General features: G+C 39.6%; 1 protein-coding gene across 4 annotated transcripts in view; it reads left to right on the top strand.

Moving 5' to 3' along the window:
- COL12A1 (collagen type XII alpha 1 chain) overlaps nt 1-22,637 on the top strand; it is a 321,024-nt gene that overhangs the window by 30,579 nt on the left and 267,808 nt on the right. For 3 of the 4 annotated variants that reach the window (XM_068281498.1, XM_068281499.1, XM_068281500.1), the window contains 8 exons: nt 695-754; nt 7,409-7,672; nt 9,024-9,188; nt 12,552-12,725; nt 14,831-15,121; nt 15,263-15,865; nt 18,160-18,432; nt 21,596-21,868. The exons of the other annotated variant lie outside the window; for it this stretch is intronic. In XM_068281498.1, the coding sequence (XP_068137599.1) occupies nt 695-754; nt 7,409-7,672; nt 9,024-9,188; nt 12,552-12,725; nt 14,831-15,121; nt 15,263-15,865; nt 18,160-18,432; nt 21,596-21,868 (2,103 nt within the window). The remainder of the gene's footprint in view (nt 1-694; nt 755-7,408; nt 7,673-9,023; nt 9,189-12,551; nt 12,726-14,830; nt 15,122-15,262; nt 15,866-18,159; nt 18,433-21,595; nt 21,869-22,637) is intronic. 4 annotated transcript variants of the gene reach the window in all.

Here is a 22,637-nt window from a genome sequence, read left to right as displayed (position 1 = left end):
TCCTAGGAAGTTAGTATAGGCAGACAGGGTTTCCAAATGGAGGTGGAAAATGTCATTCTTGCCACTACAGATAGAAGAAGGAGCTTGTATAAGCACATAAACAGCATCTATTTTGCAAGTACTCCTTGGATTCTTTCCACTGAAGAATGGCAGAATGCCGCATGCAGGGGCTCTTCTGTCAGCCATTTGCAAACAAGGGACTCCTGCTGTTAAAGTGGACCTGAACTCTTGCACAGGACTGAAGAAATACATACAGAATTGCACCTGTATGTATTTACAGAGTTTAGCCTGTTGTCTTTTCCCCCTCATTTGTGTCTAATCACAAGTTGTAATCTGACCTCTCCCCTGTGTCAAATGACAGCCTATGGCCGCATGGTCACATCTGTCGTGTGCTGTCGCGCATACCCGCCAACCGGATGATGGTTCAGGGAGCACTCGTCATGGGACGTCACTGGGATCCATCTTCCTGGGTCGCGAGATGAGTATTCAGCTTGTAAAGAAAATACCCAAACTCACACGTTTACTTATCTCCACTTGTTACTTTTATTGCAAATAGAATTAGAACACCATTACAGGCTGTAGGGGAATATATGATACAGGTGCTGAAAATGAACAGTGAATCTGCTCAAATTATTAATTTACTACTTTAAATGCTAACACTTTGCCTAATCAATATTCCCTTTTTGTTTTTAAGTTCAAACGGGAGGCAATGTTATGACAGAGGATAAGAAGCCTGTAACTACAGACCAGCCACGTATGTACTTTATCTTGTGCATTAATGACGTGATAACTTGTGCCTCATAGAAAGATAACAATGTCTGCATTTATCTTCGTAATTACTTTTTCCTTACAGTTACTGAAGAATTGCCAAAACTACTGTCCTTTCTCGTATCTTCAGTGTTAATTTCACATATTGTCTGTGTCTAACCAGGGCTTGATTTACATCTTGTGAGGCTATAAACACAGGAATTCCAGTGCAGCCTTGTACACATGTTAGATGGTTCTTGGTTGGGGCTGCCTTTGCTGAGGATCTAGCCAGTGTACAGTGGCCACGGATCACCCTACATGAATCGTTAAGTGACCACCTGATGGATAGTCTCAGCCAAGCACAGAATGAGGGCACAATTCTCCCACTCATCCCTTTTGCTCTGTACTGCTCCATCATGCACCACGTTGTTGATCCCCCCCTCCTCCATAATGCAAGAGAATGTGTCCACAGACTGGAAGCTAGCGATGCATAGGGCCCCAAACTGTTGCCCGAGGGATCAAAAATTTAACGTGTGTACACATTTGATGCTGGGTTCACACTATAATAGTAATCCTAACATTTGTATAGCGCTTTTCTCCTATTGGACTCAAATCACTCAAGAGCTGCAGTCACTAAGAGTGTTGCTCAAGTGGCTACCCTGCAGTGTTAGGAAGTCTTGCCCAAGGACTTCTTACTAAATAGGTACTGACCCTAACCTGGATTCGAACCATGGTTTCCTATGTGAAAGGCAGAGCCCTTAACCAGTATACTATCCAACCACTACACTAGACCACAGTCAAATGAAACAAAGGAAAGTATATTGGAAAGAGTGTCCAATAAACTTTCCTTCAGCGCCAGAATATTGTGTCAATTAAGTGGCAAATAAGATTGAGGGGCAGGAATTTCTTCTCTCTCCCCTTGTTTTTGGCACTTTCTCCCCTATCATGCCTATTAATGTCTTATTTTAAAAAGTCCTAGTAAGATTGATGTAGTCCATCTCAATAGGCTTTCATTGTTTCCATCGGCATAAGTAGATATTGCGGTGTCTGGAACAGTCGTGCAGAACTTGAATTCACATTCCACTGTTTTAATAGAGACAATGGATGCTTAAAAAAACAGACCTGTATGAACGGGTCCTATAGATAACATTGGATCCTTTGACATGTTCATATATCTGTTGATCTTTGCTGCAGAAAACAGTACGATTGAGTGTGTATTGTGAACAGAGCCCCAAACCCTTGCCATTTATACACTCTACACATCAAGCCAACTGCTGCCACACAGCTGGGGCTATAGAGCCGGAGTTATTGGGCCACAGATCATCTATTGAGCAGAGCTGTGACAATCAAATGGTTATGTGGACCAGAAGATCGTTAAGTCTGCTACTTGCTGTAGTGTTCTACACTTTGCATATTGTAATCCTTGGCAAGAAGTTCTCTTATAACCATTAATTTACAGTTTGATATGTTCATTATTAATTAGTGGTAAAGTGATATGTGTTTACATTTGCAAAGGAGGGAGGCCTTGGCCTCAAGATTAAAGCAGCTATTTGAGAGAATGAATCTTATTATTGACCGTAATAATCATTGATGTTCTAATTTTGCTTTATTACATAAAAGTTATTAAAAGATTAGCTAGATGTTTTTGGCTGTGATTTCTCCTAGGCAAGAACAGCAGCTTCTTGTTTTTTTCCAGCCTTGGGGCATTTTGATTGAGATATGTGTGCGTATGCTGCAGGTATGTACTGCTGCAAGTTTGTACACTTGAGAGCTAAAGGCCATTTTGTGCTTCAGAAGGTGTTAAATGCAGCACTAACTAGGAATGTGAAACTATCAGAGCCCTGGAACTATGAGTGCCATGCCATGTAGCATGACTTGGTTTCAGACAGTAGCACTCAGGGCCAGTGCACACCAAAAAGCGCTAGCGTAATCGCAAACGCTGAGCGTTTTTAAAGTAATTTTTCAAGACGATTCTAGGCATGTGCCAAGCAATTTTCTGTTCATTCCTAGCGATTTTTTGAGTGTTTTTGTGTAGCATTTTTTTTTATATTTAGTACAGCGGCTAGTGTACTGGTTTTGTCACAAAAACGCTTGGAAAATCGATCTGATCTACTGCTTTTCAGAGCGATTTTCCTCTTTCCTATACATAACATTGAGGCTGAATCGCCTCAGAAATCAGCAGAAATGCAGTAGTTTGCGGTTGGGAATAAATCACATCGCTCTGGTGTGATCCATCCCAATCTAATACATCAGCCAACCGCTTTTTAAAGCGCTAGCATTTTTAAAAGTGCTCAGAAGCGCTTTTGGTATGCACCAGCCGTCAGTCACAGAAGGCTTATGTATGTATATTTGTGGCATACCATGGTGCAATGGTCTCCAATGTTTTCCAGCAGGGTATCTCAGAGCTTCAGTGGGGCAGCGCTTTTTCCAGCATGGAAGATTACAAGCAATGTTCTTATACACAGTGTAAAATGCAAAAGTTGTTTGCAATTAGGCTGGGCTAAACACTGTATTTCCAAAGTAAACACAAATTATATGAACAACTAGACTCTGATGTCAGTGGGATATATGACAATTGTAGTGGGGCTAACAGTGAAGCCTTTTGCACACATACAATAACTTATACCTAGGGCGGCAGTTCTGTGCTCAAGCTTAAACAGAAATGTTGCTCAGCCACATCTGAGTAACGTGTACTGTTTCTATGGTGGTGGGAAGGAGGATGATTGCGCAGCTCACAATGGAATAGCTACAGCAAGCAGGGTAAGGTAGGGTTTACGCTTCTCAAAAATTGTGTTCAAATTTGCAAAGATACATTTATCACACATAGAATAAAAGTCAATTGAGATTTGCACCCCTGTTAAAAATCGTGAAAATGCTTTTTTTGCGTTTTTGCTAAATTGCATTTTTGCGAGCGTGAAAAAAATCGGCATCTTGCAGCATACATTTGCACACAAAATGCAACTTGTCATTGACTTTCATTAGCTACTCTGAAAGAGCACACTCGAAAAACCACGAATGAGTGTGTATAGTGTCCAGAAAACAAATTGATTGATGAGTGTGAAACCTGTGGAACACTGCACTTATTTATTGTGTTGTTTAATGTTGTTGATCTGGGCAGCTATACACATGATAGAGTCTCAACTAATGTGGCCCAGAATGGTCGTCTGGTGTATGTATCATATAAGGCTTAAAACTCCTCTGGATAAGTCTAGCAGATACATCAGTAGCTTTCTCCTCTGAAATGGATCCTTACACAGAATGACACTATACAAAAATCTTCTCTAGTCACATCCTTGCCTATAAAGGCTGGGCAGCTTATAGCCCTCTATAGATTGATGAAGTTATTCTGTCATGGCAGACAGAAGAGAACTGCAGCATATGCTGTCCTTGCTGGCAGCTTAATAGCACACGCACAGGGCTACCTAGACCTGCGGTAGGCTGGGTTGTTGGAGTGTTCCAGCAAAAAAACTTCCAGGTCCAGAGGCAGTCTGATTCACCCCTTACAGAAAACAATAGTCAGCAGATCACATGTAACCTGGCCCCTAATAGAGGAATCTAATATTTGTATTAGACTATTTAATCAGCTAGCGGAAGATATGTATGGAAGAGTAGGGGAAGCAGTGATTTCATAGCACTGCAATAAAAATAAGGAGGAAAACCAACATAATGACTGCCAGGAGTCTAGAAGCAGACACCTTTTTGGACCTATTTTTTTTACCTGTGCAATGTGATCATCTGGAACTGTATCATATGTGATGTTGTTGGCAGCACTTTAAAATGACAAGTAAACTTGTTTATGTGAACTGAGTAAATTGGGCAAACCAATTAAATTTTATGCTAGCTGAAAAACTTTAAAGCAGTGAGAGCAAATCCAAGCTAAAGCCTTTGGCTGCCCCTCAAATGTAATGTATGCCTAAAGTAGTCAACAGTTGCCAGCTGTAGGAAGTGATGCACTCTGAAAAGATTCCAGCATCTTCTCCATGCTAAATAGAAGACTGATGGTGCTCACTGAGAAGATCATAACCAAAGTTCATGTTAGATTAATGAAGTTCAAGTTCAGGCACAGTTCTCTATGCACTTATTTAGAAAATGCACAATTAGAATATAACTTTACTATGTACTTATTAGAATATTACTTTACATTGAGTATGCAAGAAAACAAAAACATTTTTGTAGAAAAAAAAAAAGTAGATTTTTGCAATAAAAAGGAAAATATTTTCTGCACCAATTCCTAGATCCTCATGTCCTCCACAGCTGCTTGCTATAAAGTTAGGGCTGGATCACATGGGCATCCGGAGCAGCTGTGACGGCCGCTCTGTCAAATGCTTCTCTGCTACCAAGCGTTTTGACCTCCATAGGGGACACAAGACTGCCAAATGTGGCTGATCCTGGGGAGACAACGAGATCTACAGTGGCATTTATGCAAACAGCAGGAAAAGTTGATACTGTCTTTTAAACAACTGTGGTTATTCCTTTAAAATGTCAATTATGTCTCCTGCCCGAAACATTGTGTAAACTGGCCCTTAATATGAACCCCTTGGCTCTCTGCTAGGCAGACAGATAGGAGGGGTTCATGGCATCAGCTTACAAAGCAGCCTCTCAGCTGAATGCCCATGTGTGTCAACAAGGAGTATTTCAGACAACTGTGAGTGAGTGGGCAGTAGTAGGTCACTGAGAATGAGCTGAGGACTATGGATTGGTGAAGCAGGTATTTTTCTTTTTTACTATTCAACAATTACTTATTAGTTTTGATATGGTGCTGACATCTTCTACAGCCCTCTGCACAATATACACAACATACAGTCTTGTCACTAACTGTCCCTCAGAGATGCTTACAATCTATTCCCTGTCATAGTCATACGTCCGTATATATGTGCCTGAACTAAGGGCTTTATAACAGAGAATGCAGCAAGCAGTAACACTATGCTTAGTAGAATAGCCCATAATAACAAATAAGAATTCAGCTTTACTGTTCTAACAGAAAGTAACATTAAATCTGCTTTACTGACCTAAAAATCCATTGGTTAACTGGTTCCTTCCAAAACTGACCGATGGTGGTGTCATTAGCCTATAACTATGATAAGGATTACATTGTGAGAGCCTTGGAAAAGTGCTACATAAATAACTAAGAAAAAAAACGATAATAATTGGTATACATGATGGCCTTGTAACCACCCTTTCTCCACACTTCCTCCTCAGAAGGAAATATTTGAACTGTTAATGTTTTTGAAAACAATAATTACAAATACGGAATACGATTTTAAAGAGTAATAAGCAGGTCTGCAAGAAGTGGCCAAGGAGAGCAAATATACTGACATGATTAATGCCAAGGATAGAGACTGAGGCTACTGTGCTGTAGTCAAGTCCTTCTGCTTGTGTAATAAGTATCTCAATAAATCTCCACCTTTCACCCCAAACATGTTGTCTAATTCAGAAACAGTAACATGCTTGTTTCTACATAATGAAATAACAAGACATAAAAGATGTGGGGGAACCTGCCAGATAAACTGACATCCAGAATTTTTAAGAGCACCTAAAAGCAGTACGCTTAACCAAATTAATGCAAACTGTGCTGTTTAAAGCATCCTTATACTGTAACACCAATCTTACTCTTATAGCATTTCACTTTCAAAAGATTTTTTGTTAGGAGCGTTGTGTGAAATCTGAGACAGTTGGTGTACATGTTTCCACATGAGCTTTTACACACCATATTCTTTTTTTTATATAACAAACAAGTTAGAATGCAATAAAATAAGAAAGAAAACTTTGCAGACCAATGTTGACCTAACATAGTTTAGGGTTTTAGTTCTAACAAAGAGTTGGGTAAGCGCTGCATTATATTGGTATATGATAAATATGCATTACCTCTATTACAGTAACAGCAATTACTCAAACTGGAAGAAAATTTACCAAAATCAACAATTGAAGAAATACAGTTAATATTAGTATTCTTGTATCACACTTAGGTTATCACTAAGTAATTATGTGGATGTTAAGAGGTCAAAGATCGTGCTTATCTTGAGACCAGTTTTCCCAAAGAGGCCATTTTTTAGAGAATGTAGTTTCTTATTTTTGAACTCTGGTGAACATCTTTTCATACATATGGTATAGTTTGCATGCATAATTTGAATTACTTCTGAAATTACATTTTTCTAGTTTCTAAAGATTACTATTTTAATTGCCACCTGTTATAGGTAAAATGGTTACCATAGCAACATGGATCCTAACTTAGCAGCCCGTGCTTCCCCTGTGCTAGTTACGGTAAAATTGCTGGCACCTTTACTGGAGTTTAGTGCAGTTAAAATAGTAATCTTTAGAAACTGTAAAAATGTAATTTCTCCAACAATTGCAGATGTAATTCAAATTTTGCATACAAACTGTATGTATGTAAAGGTTTTAATTACCATTTCTTGCAGGTCCGTTCATTTATTGCAGCCCCAAAAAAAGTAAAGCAGCTAAACTGTGGAAATGTATTAAAACTTTATTAAAACTGTTTATTCTCCAGAGTGCCACGAGTGCTATGTCTGAAGATACAGTATATCATATGTTTAGATACTTTATATCTGTGCAGACATGGATGGATATTGTTCATGTTCAATTCATTTGACTTTATCTTTTTGTGAAGGATTGGTTGCTGACTTGCTTCTTATTTTCTGTTAAGGATGTTCTATTAGTGCAGTTGCTGATGTAGTGTTCCTTGTGGATGGCTCTTGGAGTGTGGGGAGAACAAACTTCAAGTTTATTCTCGACTTTATGGCTTCATTGGTTTCGGCCTTTGACATCGGGCAAGATAAGACAAGGGTTGGAGTTGTCCAGTACAGCTCGGACACCAGGACTGAATTTAATATGAACAGATACCTCAAGCGGGCTGATCTCTTGTCAGCTATTAAAAGAATACCTTACAAAGGAGGGAATACCATGACAGGTATGTATTCTTGCTGTTTTGTGAGAATAGGAAGTATCCATTTGTCTGTATTTTCACAATAGTAAATACAGTAGTTAAGTATTTATACATACAGTATGGATAAAACAGACCATATACTGTACAAGTAATATATACTGCTTTGCCTTATAATTATTTAAAACAAAACAAAAAAAACGAATTTTAATATTGAATACTTAAGTTTAACTCCAAAAAATAGTGTTTTCATTTTTAACGCACCGGTATGTTTTTGTCTGTCAAGTTTGTATTGCTGTTTGCATTTGCATTGGAGATCTACTCTCAATTCTAATTTTGAATCACCAAGACAGGAAGTGCCAGATGGGTCCTTAACAAGAACATTGACAGCAATAAAAATTTCATAGATATTCCATTGTCTTCTTACCCCTGTGAAATATTTTTACTACTGTGGGACTTTTTGATGCTAAGGCCCCACCAAAGTCGCGGCCAAATTGTTTATTAAGATTTAACATTTATTGAACAATCTCAAACGAAGTGGTGCAACTATAGCAATGTTGGGGAGGGAGAGTAGCACAGTGGAGCAGTTTAATATTTACCTGCTCCAGTGTGGCCTCGGGTCATCTCTGATGTTCCTTCCTGACAGCCACATGCTCAAGCTGTATACCATGACGCATCAATGGAGCAGGAAAATATTACACGACTGTGCTGTGCTACTCTGTTATGTGAGGAGATGGTGGTGGTGTGTGTGTGTGTGGGGGGGTGTTTATTTGTATGTGTGTGTTTTACCAGCCACATGGTGGGGTTGGATACCAGGAGGGGGCTCCATGCAAATTTGGCTGGGTGTTCCGTGGATTGTTGGTGCACCCGGTCTCAAAGTGACACTGTCACCACTGTGCTCCTCTGGATGGAAAGACAGTGTGCTGTTGTTCTTTTAGTGCTTACAGTAAGGCACATTTGAAGCTTTCAAGGGCCACATAAAAGGGCAAGACGGCTGCATTTGGCCCACAGGCCTTGAGTTTGACACCTGTGGTCTAGACTATAGAGTACAATACATTCACCCTCTCCCTCATCCTCACTTCGCTCACGTCCATTTTTGGTGATGCTGTGAAGTGGACAAAAAGTTGTGATGTAATGAAAAAAACATGTAATCTACCCCTCATGCTTGATTCCTACCACTTACTGTGTTAGCCAAGGCAAAACTACTGTATAATATAAATACTTCATGAAATTCATGACTGGTTAAAGAACATCCAGTAGTCTATATAGTGAAGTTTAAAAGGATAATTAAAATAATGGATGTTGCAATTGTGTGTTTGTAATTGTAATTCACCTTTGATTGTGAAGTATCTTTACATAATATATTATCATATTTCAGGCGAAGCCATTGACTACTTGATAAAGAATGCTTTTGTGCAGTCCGCTGGAGCCAGGAAAGGGTTTCCAAAAATAGCAATTATTATTACGGATGGAAAATCCCAGGATGAGGTAGAAGTTCCAGCAAGAGAGCTTCAGAACTTAGGAGTTGAAGTTTTCACTTTGGGTAAGAAAAAGACAATGATTTATTCTATAATGGCTGCCTGACACAGCCCTGCCGTCTCCAGCAGCGTCGTACAGAGGAGTTTTGCTGTACATATAGGGGACATTGTATAACAATGATTTTACTTATCATTTTACTGATGTTTATACAACATGCTGGTGTTGAATTAATGGGAACCCTGCTCGCTCATGGACCATTGATTCATTTATCATAACAAATTCTGTTTATCTGGCAATGCTTTCCAAACATGACATTCATTTTTCTGAATTTGCCTTGCCAGAAGTAAATACCTCCTACTAACTGAATGCATTCAGAAACATAACAGATAGGCCTCACTTCTATAGATCATTTATTCAGCTGCAGAATGAATCTTTGCCAATAAATTACATTTATTCATGGATGCAACTATTTATTTTCAATGGCTGGAGATCAGTGGTATAGATCTTCCCATTAACTCTGGGTGATGATAACTGGAAGAAAAAATCATTACATTATCACTCTGACTTAAAATCTGTTCCCAATATGACCTTTACACTTATGTGTATTTACTACAGGGGGCAACGTCGTTAAGCATGCTTATGTTAAACAATGTTTCCCGATGTCGGGTAACATCACCACAAATATCGCCGCGTGGATACTTTGCTTGACCCTCACTAATAACTAATTACAACTATCAAACACTTCCCTGAAGAAAAAAGCTTCTGAGTGCATGGAATAAATATATAGGTCAAAAGTTCATAGATTGTAGCTCTACACTGTGTCAGACTGTGTGATTCAGCTGAGACATTAAAACATTGCAACTATTTTTTTAGCTTTGAAATACAAAATAAAACTGTAAGATTTTAAGGAGTAGCAGGGTAGATACAGTTGTTCATCTCATCAGTTTCATAATTTCATCCAAATTCTAATACTCAACCCAACTCATAAATCAGCTTATAACAACTTCCCCGACTGACTGATTTAAAACTGTATGCATCAAGGAACTGACTGCATATGTTATTTTGTGTGCCTCTGAAGAAGCTGTGGTTTTACTCGAAACATGTATCAAGACATTGGACTAATTGGGACTGTGCATATGAAGTAGCATGTACTAGTATTTTGGCTTCATTTGGAACCCCAATCCCAAACTTTTGGTGTAATTGTATATTTTGTAACCACCTCCCAACCGCCTAATGCAGGATGGTGGCGGCAGAGTGGCTCTCTCAGGTCTCTAGGACGCCGTATGGTGTCATCTCGTGAGGAGCGAGATTTGATGGGAGTTTGCTCTCGCATAAGCACAAGCGCCTGTCACTGTACACTGCGGGCCCCAGCGATCAGCCTGCCAGCCAGCGATCGGCACTGCCAGGTTGATTTTTTTTTCATTTATATACATAAATCTGTTTATATAGCACTGACAACTTACGCAGTGCTGTACAGTGTATAGCCTTGTCACTTAATTGTCCCTTAAAGGGGCTCACAACCTAATCCCTATCATAGGCATATGTCTATTTATGTGTAGTGTATGTATCTTAGTCTAGGGCCAATTTAGGGAATGGGACAAATAAAAAAATATAGTTTTTTTCTTATTAGAAAAGAAGAGGGGAGGAGGAAGAAGGGGTAAAATTCATTTGGCTGCTAAGTTTATGACCGAGCAATAAACTGTTAAAGTTGTGAAGAGGCGAATTGTTAAAAATGGCCTGGTCACTAGGGGGTATAAACCTCTGGTCCTCAAGAGGTTAAACAAAAGCAGCCTTATTTGAAAATGAAATAATGTAACAGTACAGGATACTAGAAATAATTATATGATTTCAAATTCAAGATTAATAAAAACTTGAAAAAGAGTTTCTTGATGGATTCGTTTGTGGGAGTTAGTCTCTTTGTCAAATCTCGGGCAATAAATGGGGCCATGAACTTTACACTGGGAAAACATGACAGAAACAACTTAACAGAATATCCCTATGTAGAAATACTGTGAAATAACCACTGTACAATAACTGGCCATCATCATTTTTTCTATGTAGACTATAGTACTGAAGATTTGAATGTCAGACTATAGTACTGAAGTCATCATTTATAATATAGTACTGAATGTCATAATTCCTGAAGGTTTTGGCAATACCGGAAAACTATTGAGCTGAGGAAGATATCTTTGGCACAATACAAAGCAAACAGGATTCAATATTACTTTTAGCTTTCTAAATCATTATCCAACATTTTTTATAATCTCACCTATAGAGTTTTTCACCCCTCCCCCCAACCCCCCCCCCCCCCCCCCACACACACACACACGCACAGATCTTTCAAGAATATACTGTTAGTGTAAATGGGAGTATCACGTGCAGTACTCTCTTTATTTTTAACATCTCCACAAGTGTAAAATTGCACAAAATCCAGCTTTTTTCTTAACTGTGTATGGGTGGAGGGGTTAGATTTTACCTCGCTACCTGTGAACTAGAATCTTCCCAGATGCAACGCAGATGACAGTGCAAACCCTTCCAGTAAAAAGTGGAAGAGCGGAGATCTTAGAACTTCTGTGAAATTTTTACTGCTGTGTCCCAGCTGGGAAGATTCTCTCACTTCCTGTTTTACTATTGCACATTAATAGCATAACCAGAACTGAGGAATCAAGAATAGGTTAGGGCTTAACAGGCATCTTTTCTACAATTTTAATGTTTACCCCGTCCTGGCTGGAAAGAGTTGTCAAGCATAAGTCATCTAAGGGATCATTTTTTAGATGTCCATTTTACTTTATTGGTTACTCTTTGAATCTTATTTATTTTACATAATATTATGTAGATATTGTATGTATATAGTCTCTTAGGTACCCTTTTCTGTTTTATGAATAAAACTTCATTGGCATCTGGTGAAAATAACTCTTTCAAATGAATATATACACAGTAGTTAAATGTTTAAACAACACAATAAGGTTAATTAGTATACAACTCAACATGTTTCCTGGATAATTAAAGCCATGTAGACAATACCATTGTCATTTGTAGTGTTATTGATCTTAGCATCACAAGCAATATGAAGTACATATTGTATTACTTAGCAAACAAGCATAAATGAGTAATTATATGCAGCAAGAGCTTCTGGAATGCTTGAAAACAGTGTTTGAAGTAGAATTATTTATGCCAGGTTTTGAATTTCCAGCACTGCAGTTGTAAATAGTAATAGTAGATCTTAACTAGCTTTTATGATCTTAATTAAAAGATCTACCATACAAATCTGGCCATATATGGACAGATTGATTAGCCTCTCCAACCTACTATGCAAGCACCAATGAGAATATTATATGATCAGGTTGAAGCAAACTTTCTTTGTTGGTAATGGACTATTAGTCATAAACAGTCATTAAATGATGCATTTCTTCAATTTGCTTTTTAGGTATAAAGGCGGCGGATGCAAAGGAACTAAAGCAAATGGCCTCCTTACCATCTCTGAAGCATGTCTACACTGTTGCAAACTTTGATGCAATTGTTGATGTGCAAAATGAAATTATAGCTCAGGTTTGTTCTGGAGTTGAAGACCAGCTCAGTGATATCACTAGTGGAGATGGAGGTAAGTGTTACTTGTTTATTTATAAACTTAATGATGGTCAGTGGTTTCACCTACTCTGATTGTGAATATGTAGTTAAAAATTGAGAAATATATTGTTTGCCACTTTTCAAAAAAATATTGTGTTTCGTTATCTACAAATGGTTATTACAAAATGGGTTTTGTTATTTACATTTTTAGTGTTGTCAGCGTCACAGTTTGTAGCATCTCTCTCTCTCTTTTTTTTTAATTGATCAAAAGTTTAATTGCAGATAATAATGGTGCAAATTAGTACAGTAAATCAAATAATGCAGTAAAGACAATGCAGAGAATCGGCACAGGACACATGAAAAGGTACATAGAATAGGCAATTCATATAAACAATATTTTATATATAGGGTATACGTAGATTTTGAGACAGAGAGAAAAAAAGACATGGAGAAAAAACCTATGCAAATGCAACAGGGTTTATTTGCAAATTTGACCAAGGTTACATAATATAAGGAGAGAGCAGGTTACAAGTTAGGGTTTGTCAACCAGCGATTCCATATTTGGTTGTACTTAGTAGGGCAACCTCTATGTTGATATACCAATTTTGTGAAGGGAAGGGAGTTCTTAAAGAGGACCAGAGACAAGGGGGGGGGGGGGGTGAATAATTTATACTTACCTGGGGCTTCCTCCAGCCCCATGACCACCGTTACTTCCCTCACTGTCCTTCTGGGTGCTTCCGTCCACCTGCTATCAGCCCCTGTTAATTCTCCTTCAGTCATGTTAGTGGGACTCTCCTGAGCTTGCGCGGCTCACCCACACATGCGCTTGCCGTGTTCACATCGCCAAGAGCGTTCTGCGCCTGCGCAGTACTATCTGGTCAGGTGCAGAACAATCCCAGTGAGGTGAACGTGTGCTGGGCCATGGATACGCAGAAGAGCTTGACTGATGTGACTGAAGGTGGATTACCTAGACCGATTGCAGGAACTATTATGGGTAGGGGCAGCTTAGTCCAGGAGCAAAGTTTAATTTGAGTAAGGGATAACAGGGTGGGAGACATTATCTAGGAAGTAATGAGAAGGGGATGCTCAAACAGTGACAACCAAATGTTTGAAGAGGGTATGGTAATGATGATGCATAGACATTTGAGTCATCCAAACCCAGGATAGTTAACTTCTCTAGTTAATGGAGAGACCAGAGTGTGCACCCATCTCAGAAATAAGATCAAAGGCCTTGCAACAAAGTGTGTGGGTCACCCAGGTATAAGATGGTGTTTTCAGTATGTTGGCTGATTTTCTCTTCTATTTGGCCGATTCACAACCCCCTAATTCTAGATTCAGCTCTTATATTGCATGCAAGAGATTCTACTGAAAGGGCATAAAGGAGAGGGGATAAGGGAAACCCTTGCCTGGTTCCTCTACATATCAGGAAAGAATCAGAGATGTTAGATTTGGTACAAATTTGTGCTGAAGGGTTACTGTATAATCTCTGGACCCATCAAAAGAAATTCTTCCCAATGCCAAATCTGGACAACACAGCTTGTAGGAAGTGCCATTTCACTGCGTCAAACGCTTTAGCAGTGTCTAATGATACAATAACATATGCAGGTTTATTCATCAATCATTGGTAAGATTACCGTGCACACTCAGTGCATGGACAGAGCACATTATAATAGGTGGTACAGTAAAAAGAAGCACTAAATTAGGGGTTAGAAGATCAATGAGCACATTAATAAAAATAACTAGAATAAGTATACGCTGTAATAGGGGGTAGTGACATAAACAGCTACACCTACTTTTAATGACCATGCCTCCTGCAAAGTAAATGCAGGGGTTCCTTGAGATCCAAAAGTTATTTTCAGGGGTTCCTTCAGATACAAAAATTATTTGCAGGGTACCTCCAGGGTAAAAAGGTTGAGGAAGGCTGGTCTACAGTAAACAGTAAACATTCTCTGTTAAGTGCTGACCTTTCTTTAATTCGTGGAAGGAGGTAGTAGATTTATAATAAATATAGCAAAAAATTATTTTAACCATCATAATTTTAAAATAACACATTATTTTAATATATTGGGCTGAATACACCTGTGTACATATTTTCTCACATTCTGCTGTTTGTGACCTATTTACTTTTGTTTATTCCAGTTGTGGATCCTCCTTCAGATTTGACTGTTACAGAGGTTTCTTCCAAAGTAATGAAGATCGCCTGGAAAGCTTCCCCAAGCCAAATCACAGGCTACAGGATTCAGCTTACTCCAATGCTGGCAGGAAGTCAACCTCAAGCCTTTATTGTTGGCCCTCAGACTACAAGACATACTTTGAAGGATCTTACTCCAGATACGATGTATGAGATTAGTGTATTTGCAATGAAAGACCTTACAGCGAGTGAGCCAATCTCAACACTGGAAAAAACACAGGCAGTGAAAATAAGAGTCGGTAAGCTATTGACTCTGTAATGTTTACTTTCCAACTTTAAAAGTTTTCTGAAGCCAGTATAAGGATGCAAACTTTATAAGCTAGTTTTCTGACCACCTTTGCTCTGAATACTTTAATATATGTTGTTATTATCTTTTACAGAATGTTCCGGAGGTGTGGATGTCAAAGCTGATGTTGTTCTCCTTGTTGATGGCTCATATAGCATCGGTGTTGCTAATTTTGCTAAAGTCAGAGCCTTCCTGGAAGTGTTAGTGAAAAGTTTTGACATCTCACCCAACAAAGTGCAGATCAGTCTTGTACAGTACAGCAGAGATCCATTTACAGAGTTTGCTCTGAACAAGTATGACAGCATTGAAGACATCCTTCATGCAGTGAATACCTTTCCATATAGAGGGGGTTCTACAAACACTGGCAAGGCCATGACGTTTGTCAGGGAAAAGGTGTTTGTGGAGGGAAGGGGAGCAAGACCAAATGTTCCCAGAGTCATGATACTTATCACTGATGGAAAATCATCTGATGCCTTTAAAGATCCAGCCACAAAGTTGAAAAATTCTGAAGTAGAGATTTTTGCTGTTGGTGTTAAGGATGCGGTGAGGACTGAGTTGGAAGCGATTGCCTCTCCTCCTGCAGAGACTCATGTCTATACTGTAGAAGACTTTGATGCTTTCCAGAGAATTTCATTTGAATTGACACAATCTATTTGCCTTCGAATTGAACAAGAACTTGAAGTATTAACACGTAAATGTAAGTAGTTAGGCTAAAGTTGATGCCATTTTATTTATAGGACTGTCAAAGAACCCCCACTTTTTTAATTCACTTTACTAATGGTTCGTCAACTATGCTTTGATTATATGTTCTTGTTCTAGATCCTCTTTATTGTCTAATGCAAACATGATTTTCTAATACCTCTGTAACTTTGTGAATAAAAAGTTACCAACTTACCATGATTTTGAGGATTACGCAGAGCTGTGAAGTCAGTACAAAAATCATCCGACCCCTCAGTTTATGAAACCACTGACTCCAACTCCAACTCCAACTCTAGGCACCCAAAAATTGCTTTGACTCCGACTCCAACTCGTACTCCACAGCCCTTTCAGGGGCTACACATTATAGAGTACCTAAAATGAAAATTGACAGAGCCTGTAATGTCAGGCTCTGTCTGCATGATCGAGCATTGAGGGGGTTGCAGGTCAAAATACTTACCTGTCCTGACATCATCCATCCAGGCAGGTGATCGCCTTGCCTCCCTGTCAGAACTGGCACGGGGAAATTTTTTTCACAGCACAGCCAGGGCTCATTTTATGCCCTGCTTCCGCCGCGTCCTGATTGGTGGCTGCCAAGCCAGAGGTTTCCGAAGACATTCGTCAGCAGTGAGGCTGCTACCTCACTGCCAATGGGGGTGGGGGAGAGGGGGAGTTGCTCTCTTTGCCCAAAGACTTCAGTAAATTTAATAAATATAACTCCGTGACCCCACCCCATCCGTCCTAATGCAGACAGAGCCTGTCATCTATTTCACTGGAAGTGCTCTATAAACAAATTCAAGCCAGTGGAGCTCCAGTGGAGACATTAGAGAAAACCATCCTAAGGAGAAAAAATGTATCCCATTTAAAGAGAGTCTTAAGCCTGAAAAAAAGCAGTTTGACTTACCTGGGGCTTCTTGCAGTCATCCTGTGCCTGCGCCGTCCTTCTTCGATCCTCTTGTCAGCTGTATTGGCCTTCAACCAGCTGTATGCATGGCCCTGGTCACATGCCTCCTCATCGCACTCTTGTGCTTGGCAGTATGGAAAAATTGCTACTTCGCATGCGCAGAATGCTCACTGCTGAGGATACGTGATCAGGAAGGATGTGCACACAGTATTCGGCGACTGGCCAGCTTTGAGGGGGTCACTACTGCTGACTGGAGGATTACAGAAGGATGACTTGGGCACAGTATTACTGCAGAGGACTACAAGAATCCCCTGGTAAGATAAAATGATTTTTTTCAGGCTTAAGATTCCATTTAACCTTTGTTTTGGTGAAAACCCCTGATTTTGTTCTGTAATAATTTTCCTAAAGTTGGTCTTTCATATTTTGTAGAACAGAAATAGAAGCCAGGGTTTGGATTTCTAAGGGTCATTTTCAGTTGTAATACCAACATAACTAAGAGGAAACATCTTGTTAGCATTTCACAAATGTAGAGATCTTTATACTTGTCAAAAAGAGCCCCTAGAAAGGAATAGGAGACAAGGCATCTATAAAGGTGCCTGTAGGAGAAGAAAACAAAGAAACATATTGTATCCTCTTCCGTTGTCTCAAAATGTTGGCAGCTATTTTTGAAAATATTTTTTTTCACTACATTTTTATCCAAAGTGAAATGAAACTTAAACAAAATGTGTCATAAGGGGCTGAAACATTTTGTCTATATGGAGAAACACTATTTGGCCTAAACTCAGCTCCAGCAAAAATCTTTGCGCTAGATTTGGCTAATAAGAGTTTAAACAACTTTCAGGTTTTTATGTGCCATTTTTAGGACAAATTGCTCATGCTCTTTATTAAGACAGGAAGTTCAATAAAGCATGTTAACAAGGTCATCAAAGGATAAAAATGGTTTAGCGCAGACAGGAAGTGAAGGGGTTTTTAAAATTATTATTATTTAGTATAATGAATTAAAGCTAAAGCTTATTTTCAACTAGCATGTCCTGCAGCAGCTGGCAGGCGTGTTTAGGTGAGTCTACTTGCATGTGCCAGTTGAGGTCACCATTGAGAGACAGGCTCATCATTTAGCATAACATAGTGCCCTTCTCAGTCAGTAGTAGCCTCACATGAACAGTGCCTCCAGTAGTTGAAGATCCCATGGACTGATTATTTGGCATTTCTTAAGAAATGTTACTGTACCCTATTTTATTACTATGTAGCTAATGCTTCTTAGGGCAAAATGTGTATCATATATTTATAAGTATACAACATTCTTTACTTGTTTTTGTACAATGATCAGTATGATAATGTAATTATTTTTGGCCTTGGCACAAATAAAATGTATAAATCTTTTACTTTTTCAGCTCTGGTTCCAGCATCCAATTTAGATTTCTCTGAGGTCACCTCTAACAGCTTTCGAGTTACCTGGTCTCCTGCCGGTGATGCGGTTCAATCTTATAACATCAAGTACAAAGTGGCTGTTGGTGGAGTGGATATTACTATCCCTGTTCCTGCTCCAACTACTACCCTTGTTCTGACCAACCTGCTCCCTGAAACCACATACAATGTTTCTGTCCAGGCAGAATATAAGGAAGGAGAAAGCACTCCACTGGAGGGAGAAGAAACAACTCTAGAAGGTATATTTGTAGAGCCCATAGCTTAGATAAACTGTTGGAAAACATGTTTTAAAAAAATCTCAGAATTAGTTATCAGTGCACTTTTGAAATTGTGTAAATTGATTTTGAATAAACTTCACAGTGTTCGTGTTTTTGTTAGGGATAGTTTTCTAGAAGACTATCAGAACATCTAATGATTGCTTATTCTTCAGGTTTCATTACTACCACTAAATACACAACTCCAGGTGGCTATTCTACCACACTAATGAACAGTAGACAGGAGCACCGTCATTTTCTTTTAAGCTTTATTCAGCTTTACTCCCAGAATATAGTTTTAGTCATGTGACCTTGGGTGCCATCTTTAATTGTCTTTTCCTAAGTTTGGAAGAGTGTTTGCTGTGGTATTACATTATGGCTTATGATGTAGAACCCCATTTACTCTGGGAGAGTTGACATGGAGGGCTTTCCCAATTTATTCAGACCTCGAAGCTCATTCACACTATGATAGTTGCATATAAAAAACAAGAAAAAATGCACTGCAATACACTGCCCAGATCCTTTGTTGCTGAATGTGTCTCACACTGTGCATGTTGTAATTTATTGTGTAAGTTTTTCTCACAGTTTTGTGCATATTTCTGCCCAATGCACATGTTAAAACACACATATAATATAATTGTAAAATGCACACATTGCACAATGTTCATAGTGAGGTTGAGCCCTAACTGAAAAAGGGGGTGGCTGAAGGGTCACACACCTCCAAGCAGGTCCTGGTCAGGTGACGGCAAGTATGCCTTCAGGTTAAAAGTAATTCAAATTTTCTTAATAATCATACTGCTTAGCAATAAGAAGAGAGTGGGGCATTCCTGGCTAAATTTAGCTGAAACTTGGGTTCTATTTTTGAAACAGACCACATATAAGCCGACCCGCATATAAGCCGACCCCCCAACTTTTACCTGAAAAACCAGGGAAAAACGATTGACCCCCATATAAGCCGGGGGTAGGAAATGCTGGCCACGTGATCCCCCCAGTGTGTCCCAGTATAGCTAGTATAGTGCCCAGTATGGGTAGGTAGTGCCCTAGTATAGCTAGTATAGTGCCCAGTATAGCTAGTATAGTGCCCAGTATGGGTAGGTAGTGCCCTAGTATAGCTAGTATAGTGCCCAGTATAGCTAGTATAATGCCCAGTATAGCTAGTATAGTGCCCCAGTATTGGTAGGTAGTGCCCCAGTAGAGCTAGTAAAGTGCACAGTATAGCTAGTATAGTGCCCAGTATAGCTAGTAAAGTGCCCAGTATAGCCAGTAAAGTGCCCAGTATAGTGCCCAGTATAGTGCCCAGTATAGCCAGTATAGTGCCCAGTATAGCCAGTATAGTGCCCAGTATAGCTTGTATAGTGCCCAGTATAGCCAGTAAAGTGCCCAGTATAGCTAGTATAGTGCCCAGTATAGCTAGTAAAGTGCCCAGTATAGCCAGTAAAGTGCCCAGTATAGCCAGTATAGTGCCCAGTATAGCCAGTATAGTGCCCAGTATAGCCAGTGTAGTGCCCAGTATAGCCAGTATAGTGCCCAGTATAGCTAGTATAGTGCCCAGTATAGCTAGTAAAGTGCCCAGTATAGCCAGTATAGTGCTGAGTATAGCCAGTATAGTGCCCAGTATAGCCAGTATAGGGCCCAGTATAGCTAGGAAAGTGCCCAGTATAGCGAGTATACTGCCCAGTATAGCCAGTATAGTGCCCAGTATAGTGCCCAGTATAGCTAGTAAAGTGCCCAGTAAAGCCAGTATAGTGCCCAGTATAGCCAGTATAGTGCTTAGTATAGCTAGTATAGTGCCCAGTATAGCGCCCCGCTCCCCCCCTTCTCCCCCCATGGCCGCCACTGCTATTACCTGTTCAGCAAGCGGCCGCTTCCTCTAATCCGGGTTCCCCTCTCCATCATGCATATAAGTGTATCACAGCAGCGCGCCCGGTGCTGCTGCTGTGATGAGGCAGGAAAGAGCGCGGCATCCTGTAGCGGCGATGCGCTGCTGTGATACACTTATACGCACGATGGAGAGGGGAACCCGGATTAGAGGAAGCGGCCGCTGGCTGAACAGGTAATAGCAGTGTTGGCCAAGGAGGGTGGGGGTGGGGGGGGGCGCGGAGGGAGCGGGCGGATGGAGCGGGCGGGGGGGGGGGGGGGGGCGCGGACCACCAACCACCACCCAACCACCCAAGACTCGCATACAAGCCGACCCCCCAACTTTTGGCCCCCTTTTTGGGGGTCAAAAATTCGGCTTGTATGCGAGTATATACGGTAATTAAAATTGCAAGTTTACCAGTTTCACATAATATACACCAGCATTATTCTTTTCCTAAGAGATAGGCTGTGCTATAAGTGAAAAAACATCATTGGAGTCAGGGCTCTTTATCTAGGCTGGAATCACAAGGTCTCTATCTCCAAGAAGCATTGTGAGAGAGTGATGTCATCTATAACATGTATGCATGTACATAAGCAAATGCATAGGGCACATAAGAAGCTAGCCCAAGCAGTGAGCCCAGTATAACTGCTGCATCTTGACAATGTCACTTTCTTTTTTGAAAAGTGGTGGAGGTGGGGGCGACTTTCCATTACCTCGATCTTCTTACTAAATTGATTTGTAGATTTTACCCTGTGCAGTATATATAACCTCTTAAAACATAATTTGTCTAGCTTTTTCATATTTCAATATGCAAAGTTGTTGGGAAAGCAACATGACAGTGCAATGATATATTAAGTATCTCATAAACTGTTTTAATGAGCTCCAGTTTAAAAAAAAATGAAAAGAGACTAGTGAGTCATCCAATCTAAATGTTCTGTTAAACACTTGCTGGGAGGTATCTTTGTCTTCAGCTCAGCAATATACAGCTTGTGAGTAGAGACATCTTAGCAGTGGTGTTGACATTTTCAGCATAAAGTTATCATTAGCCTAATGAAATGAAGCACACTATAAAACCCATTCTGAGTAAGACGCAGAACATTTACATTAACAACAGCAGCTGATAGGCCAGTTTTAGCAAAGACCCGTTTATAGCAGAAATATACATATTAGCTGTATTTTGAAGTTTGACCCTGTTATGAAAATAAATATTTTGTTTTCGTACCTTGATGGTGTTTCTTGGTAGGAGGAGATATTTTAATATATTATTGTTTTTTCTCCTGTTCCTTGTAGTGAAAGGAGCACCTAGGAACCTCATAGTAAGCGATGAAACCATTGACAGCTTTAAGGTTGGCTGGTCTCCGGCTCCTGGAAATGTATTAAGATACAGGGTTGTCTATCAACCAGTTGCTGGTGGAGAAAGAAAAGAAGTAACTGTACCAGGAAATGAAAGGGCAACAACACTGCAAAATCTGCAGTCTGATACAAAGTACCATGTATCCGTTACTGCGGAGTATCGCTCAGGACCAGGGAAAGCCCTGACAGGAACTGGAGCCACAGAAGAAGGTAAGTTATTGCTGCTAAATGGTAGAATGCATGTTATTTCATTGTTATCTGGTTTAGGACAATGCTAGCTGAAATCTAAGCCTCGTTACTCTCGCCAATCCGGCCACAGTGCAGCCGTCTCCAAGTCTCAGTCAGGACTCAATTTCATTGGCTCCTGACCCTGTGATACTGTGAGCCAGAACCATCCAGTCCCAGAAGTGTTGAAGGAGAAAAAAATCCAAGAAAAATCATAAATTAACAAAAACAAACGTTGAACCTTTTACATGTGTAAACCGATACTCCACCTTTAAAAGTCAAAGTTACATTCAAATGTACATTCAATGAAAATGTAATTCTGATATGATAAGCAATTTTGATCATGCTCTCCCAGTGTTTATATATATATATATATATATATATATATATATATATATATATATATATATATATATATATATATGGATTTCTTACAGATGCATTTGTCAGGCTTCACAGCACTTAAAAATGCCTGCCTCAAAATGTATGTCTGAACAAGCCTTAAAGAGGTTCAAAAGTTTTCTAACCATAAAATCCAGACATTTGATTTCTCTAACTACCAGTGGACTAGCAACCAGTTAGGAGCCATCTATGGCTAATCTGAATTTTATAAACTGACATCTGATTGGATGATGGTGACTGTGGCCCTTATTCAATTAACTTTTTCTCCCAGGAGTTAATTTTTCATCTTCTGTTTAAAATAAATTTTCAGCACTTTGCAATTGAAAAAGTCTCAAATAGTAGGTGGAAAAGT

This window comes from Hyperolius riggenbachi, chromosome 4 (genome assembly GCF_040937935.1).
Source record: "Hyperolius riggenbachi isolate aHypRig1 chromosome 4, aHypRig1.pri, whole genome shotgun sequence".
Classification (NCBI taxonomy): Eukaryota; Metazoa; Chordata; class Amphibia; order Anura; family Hyperoliidae; genus Hyperolius; species Hyperolius riggenbachi.
The sequence above is the reverse complement of the archived record's forward strand: the minus strand, read 5'-3'. Positions and strand labels throughout refer to the sequence as shown.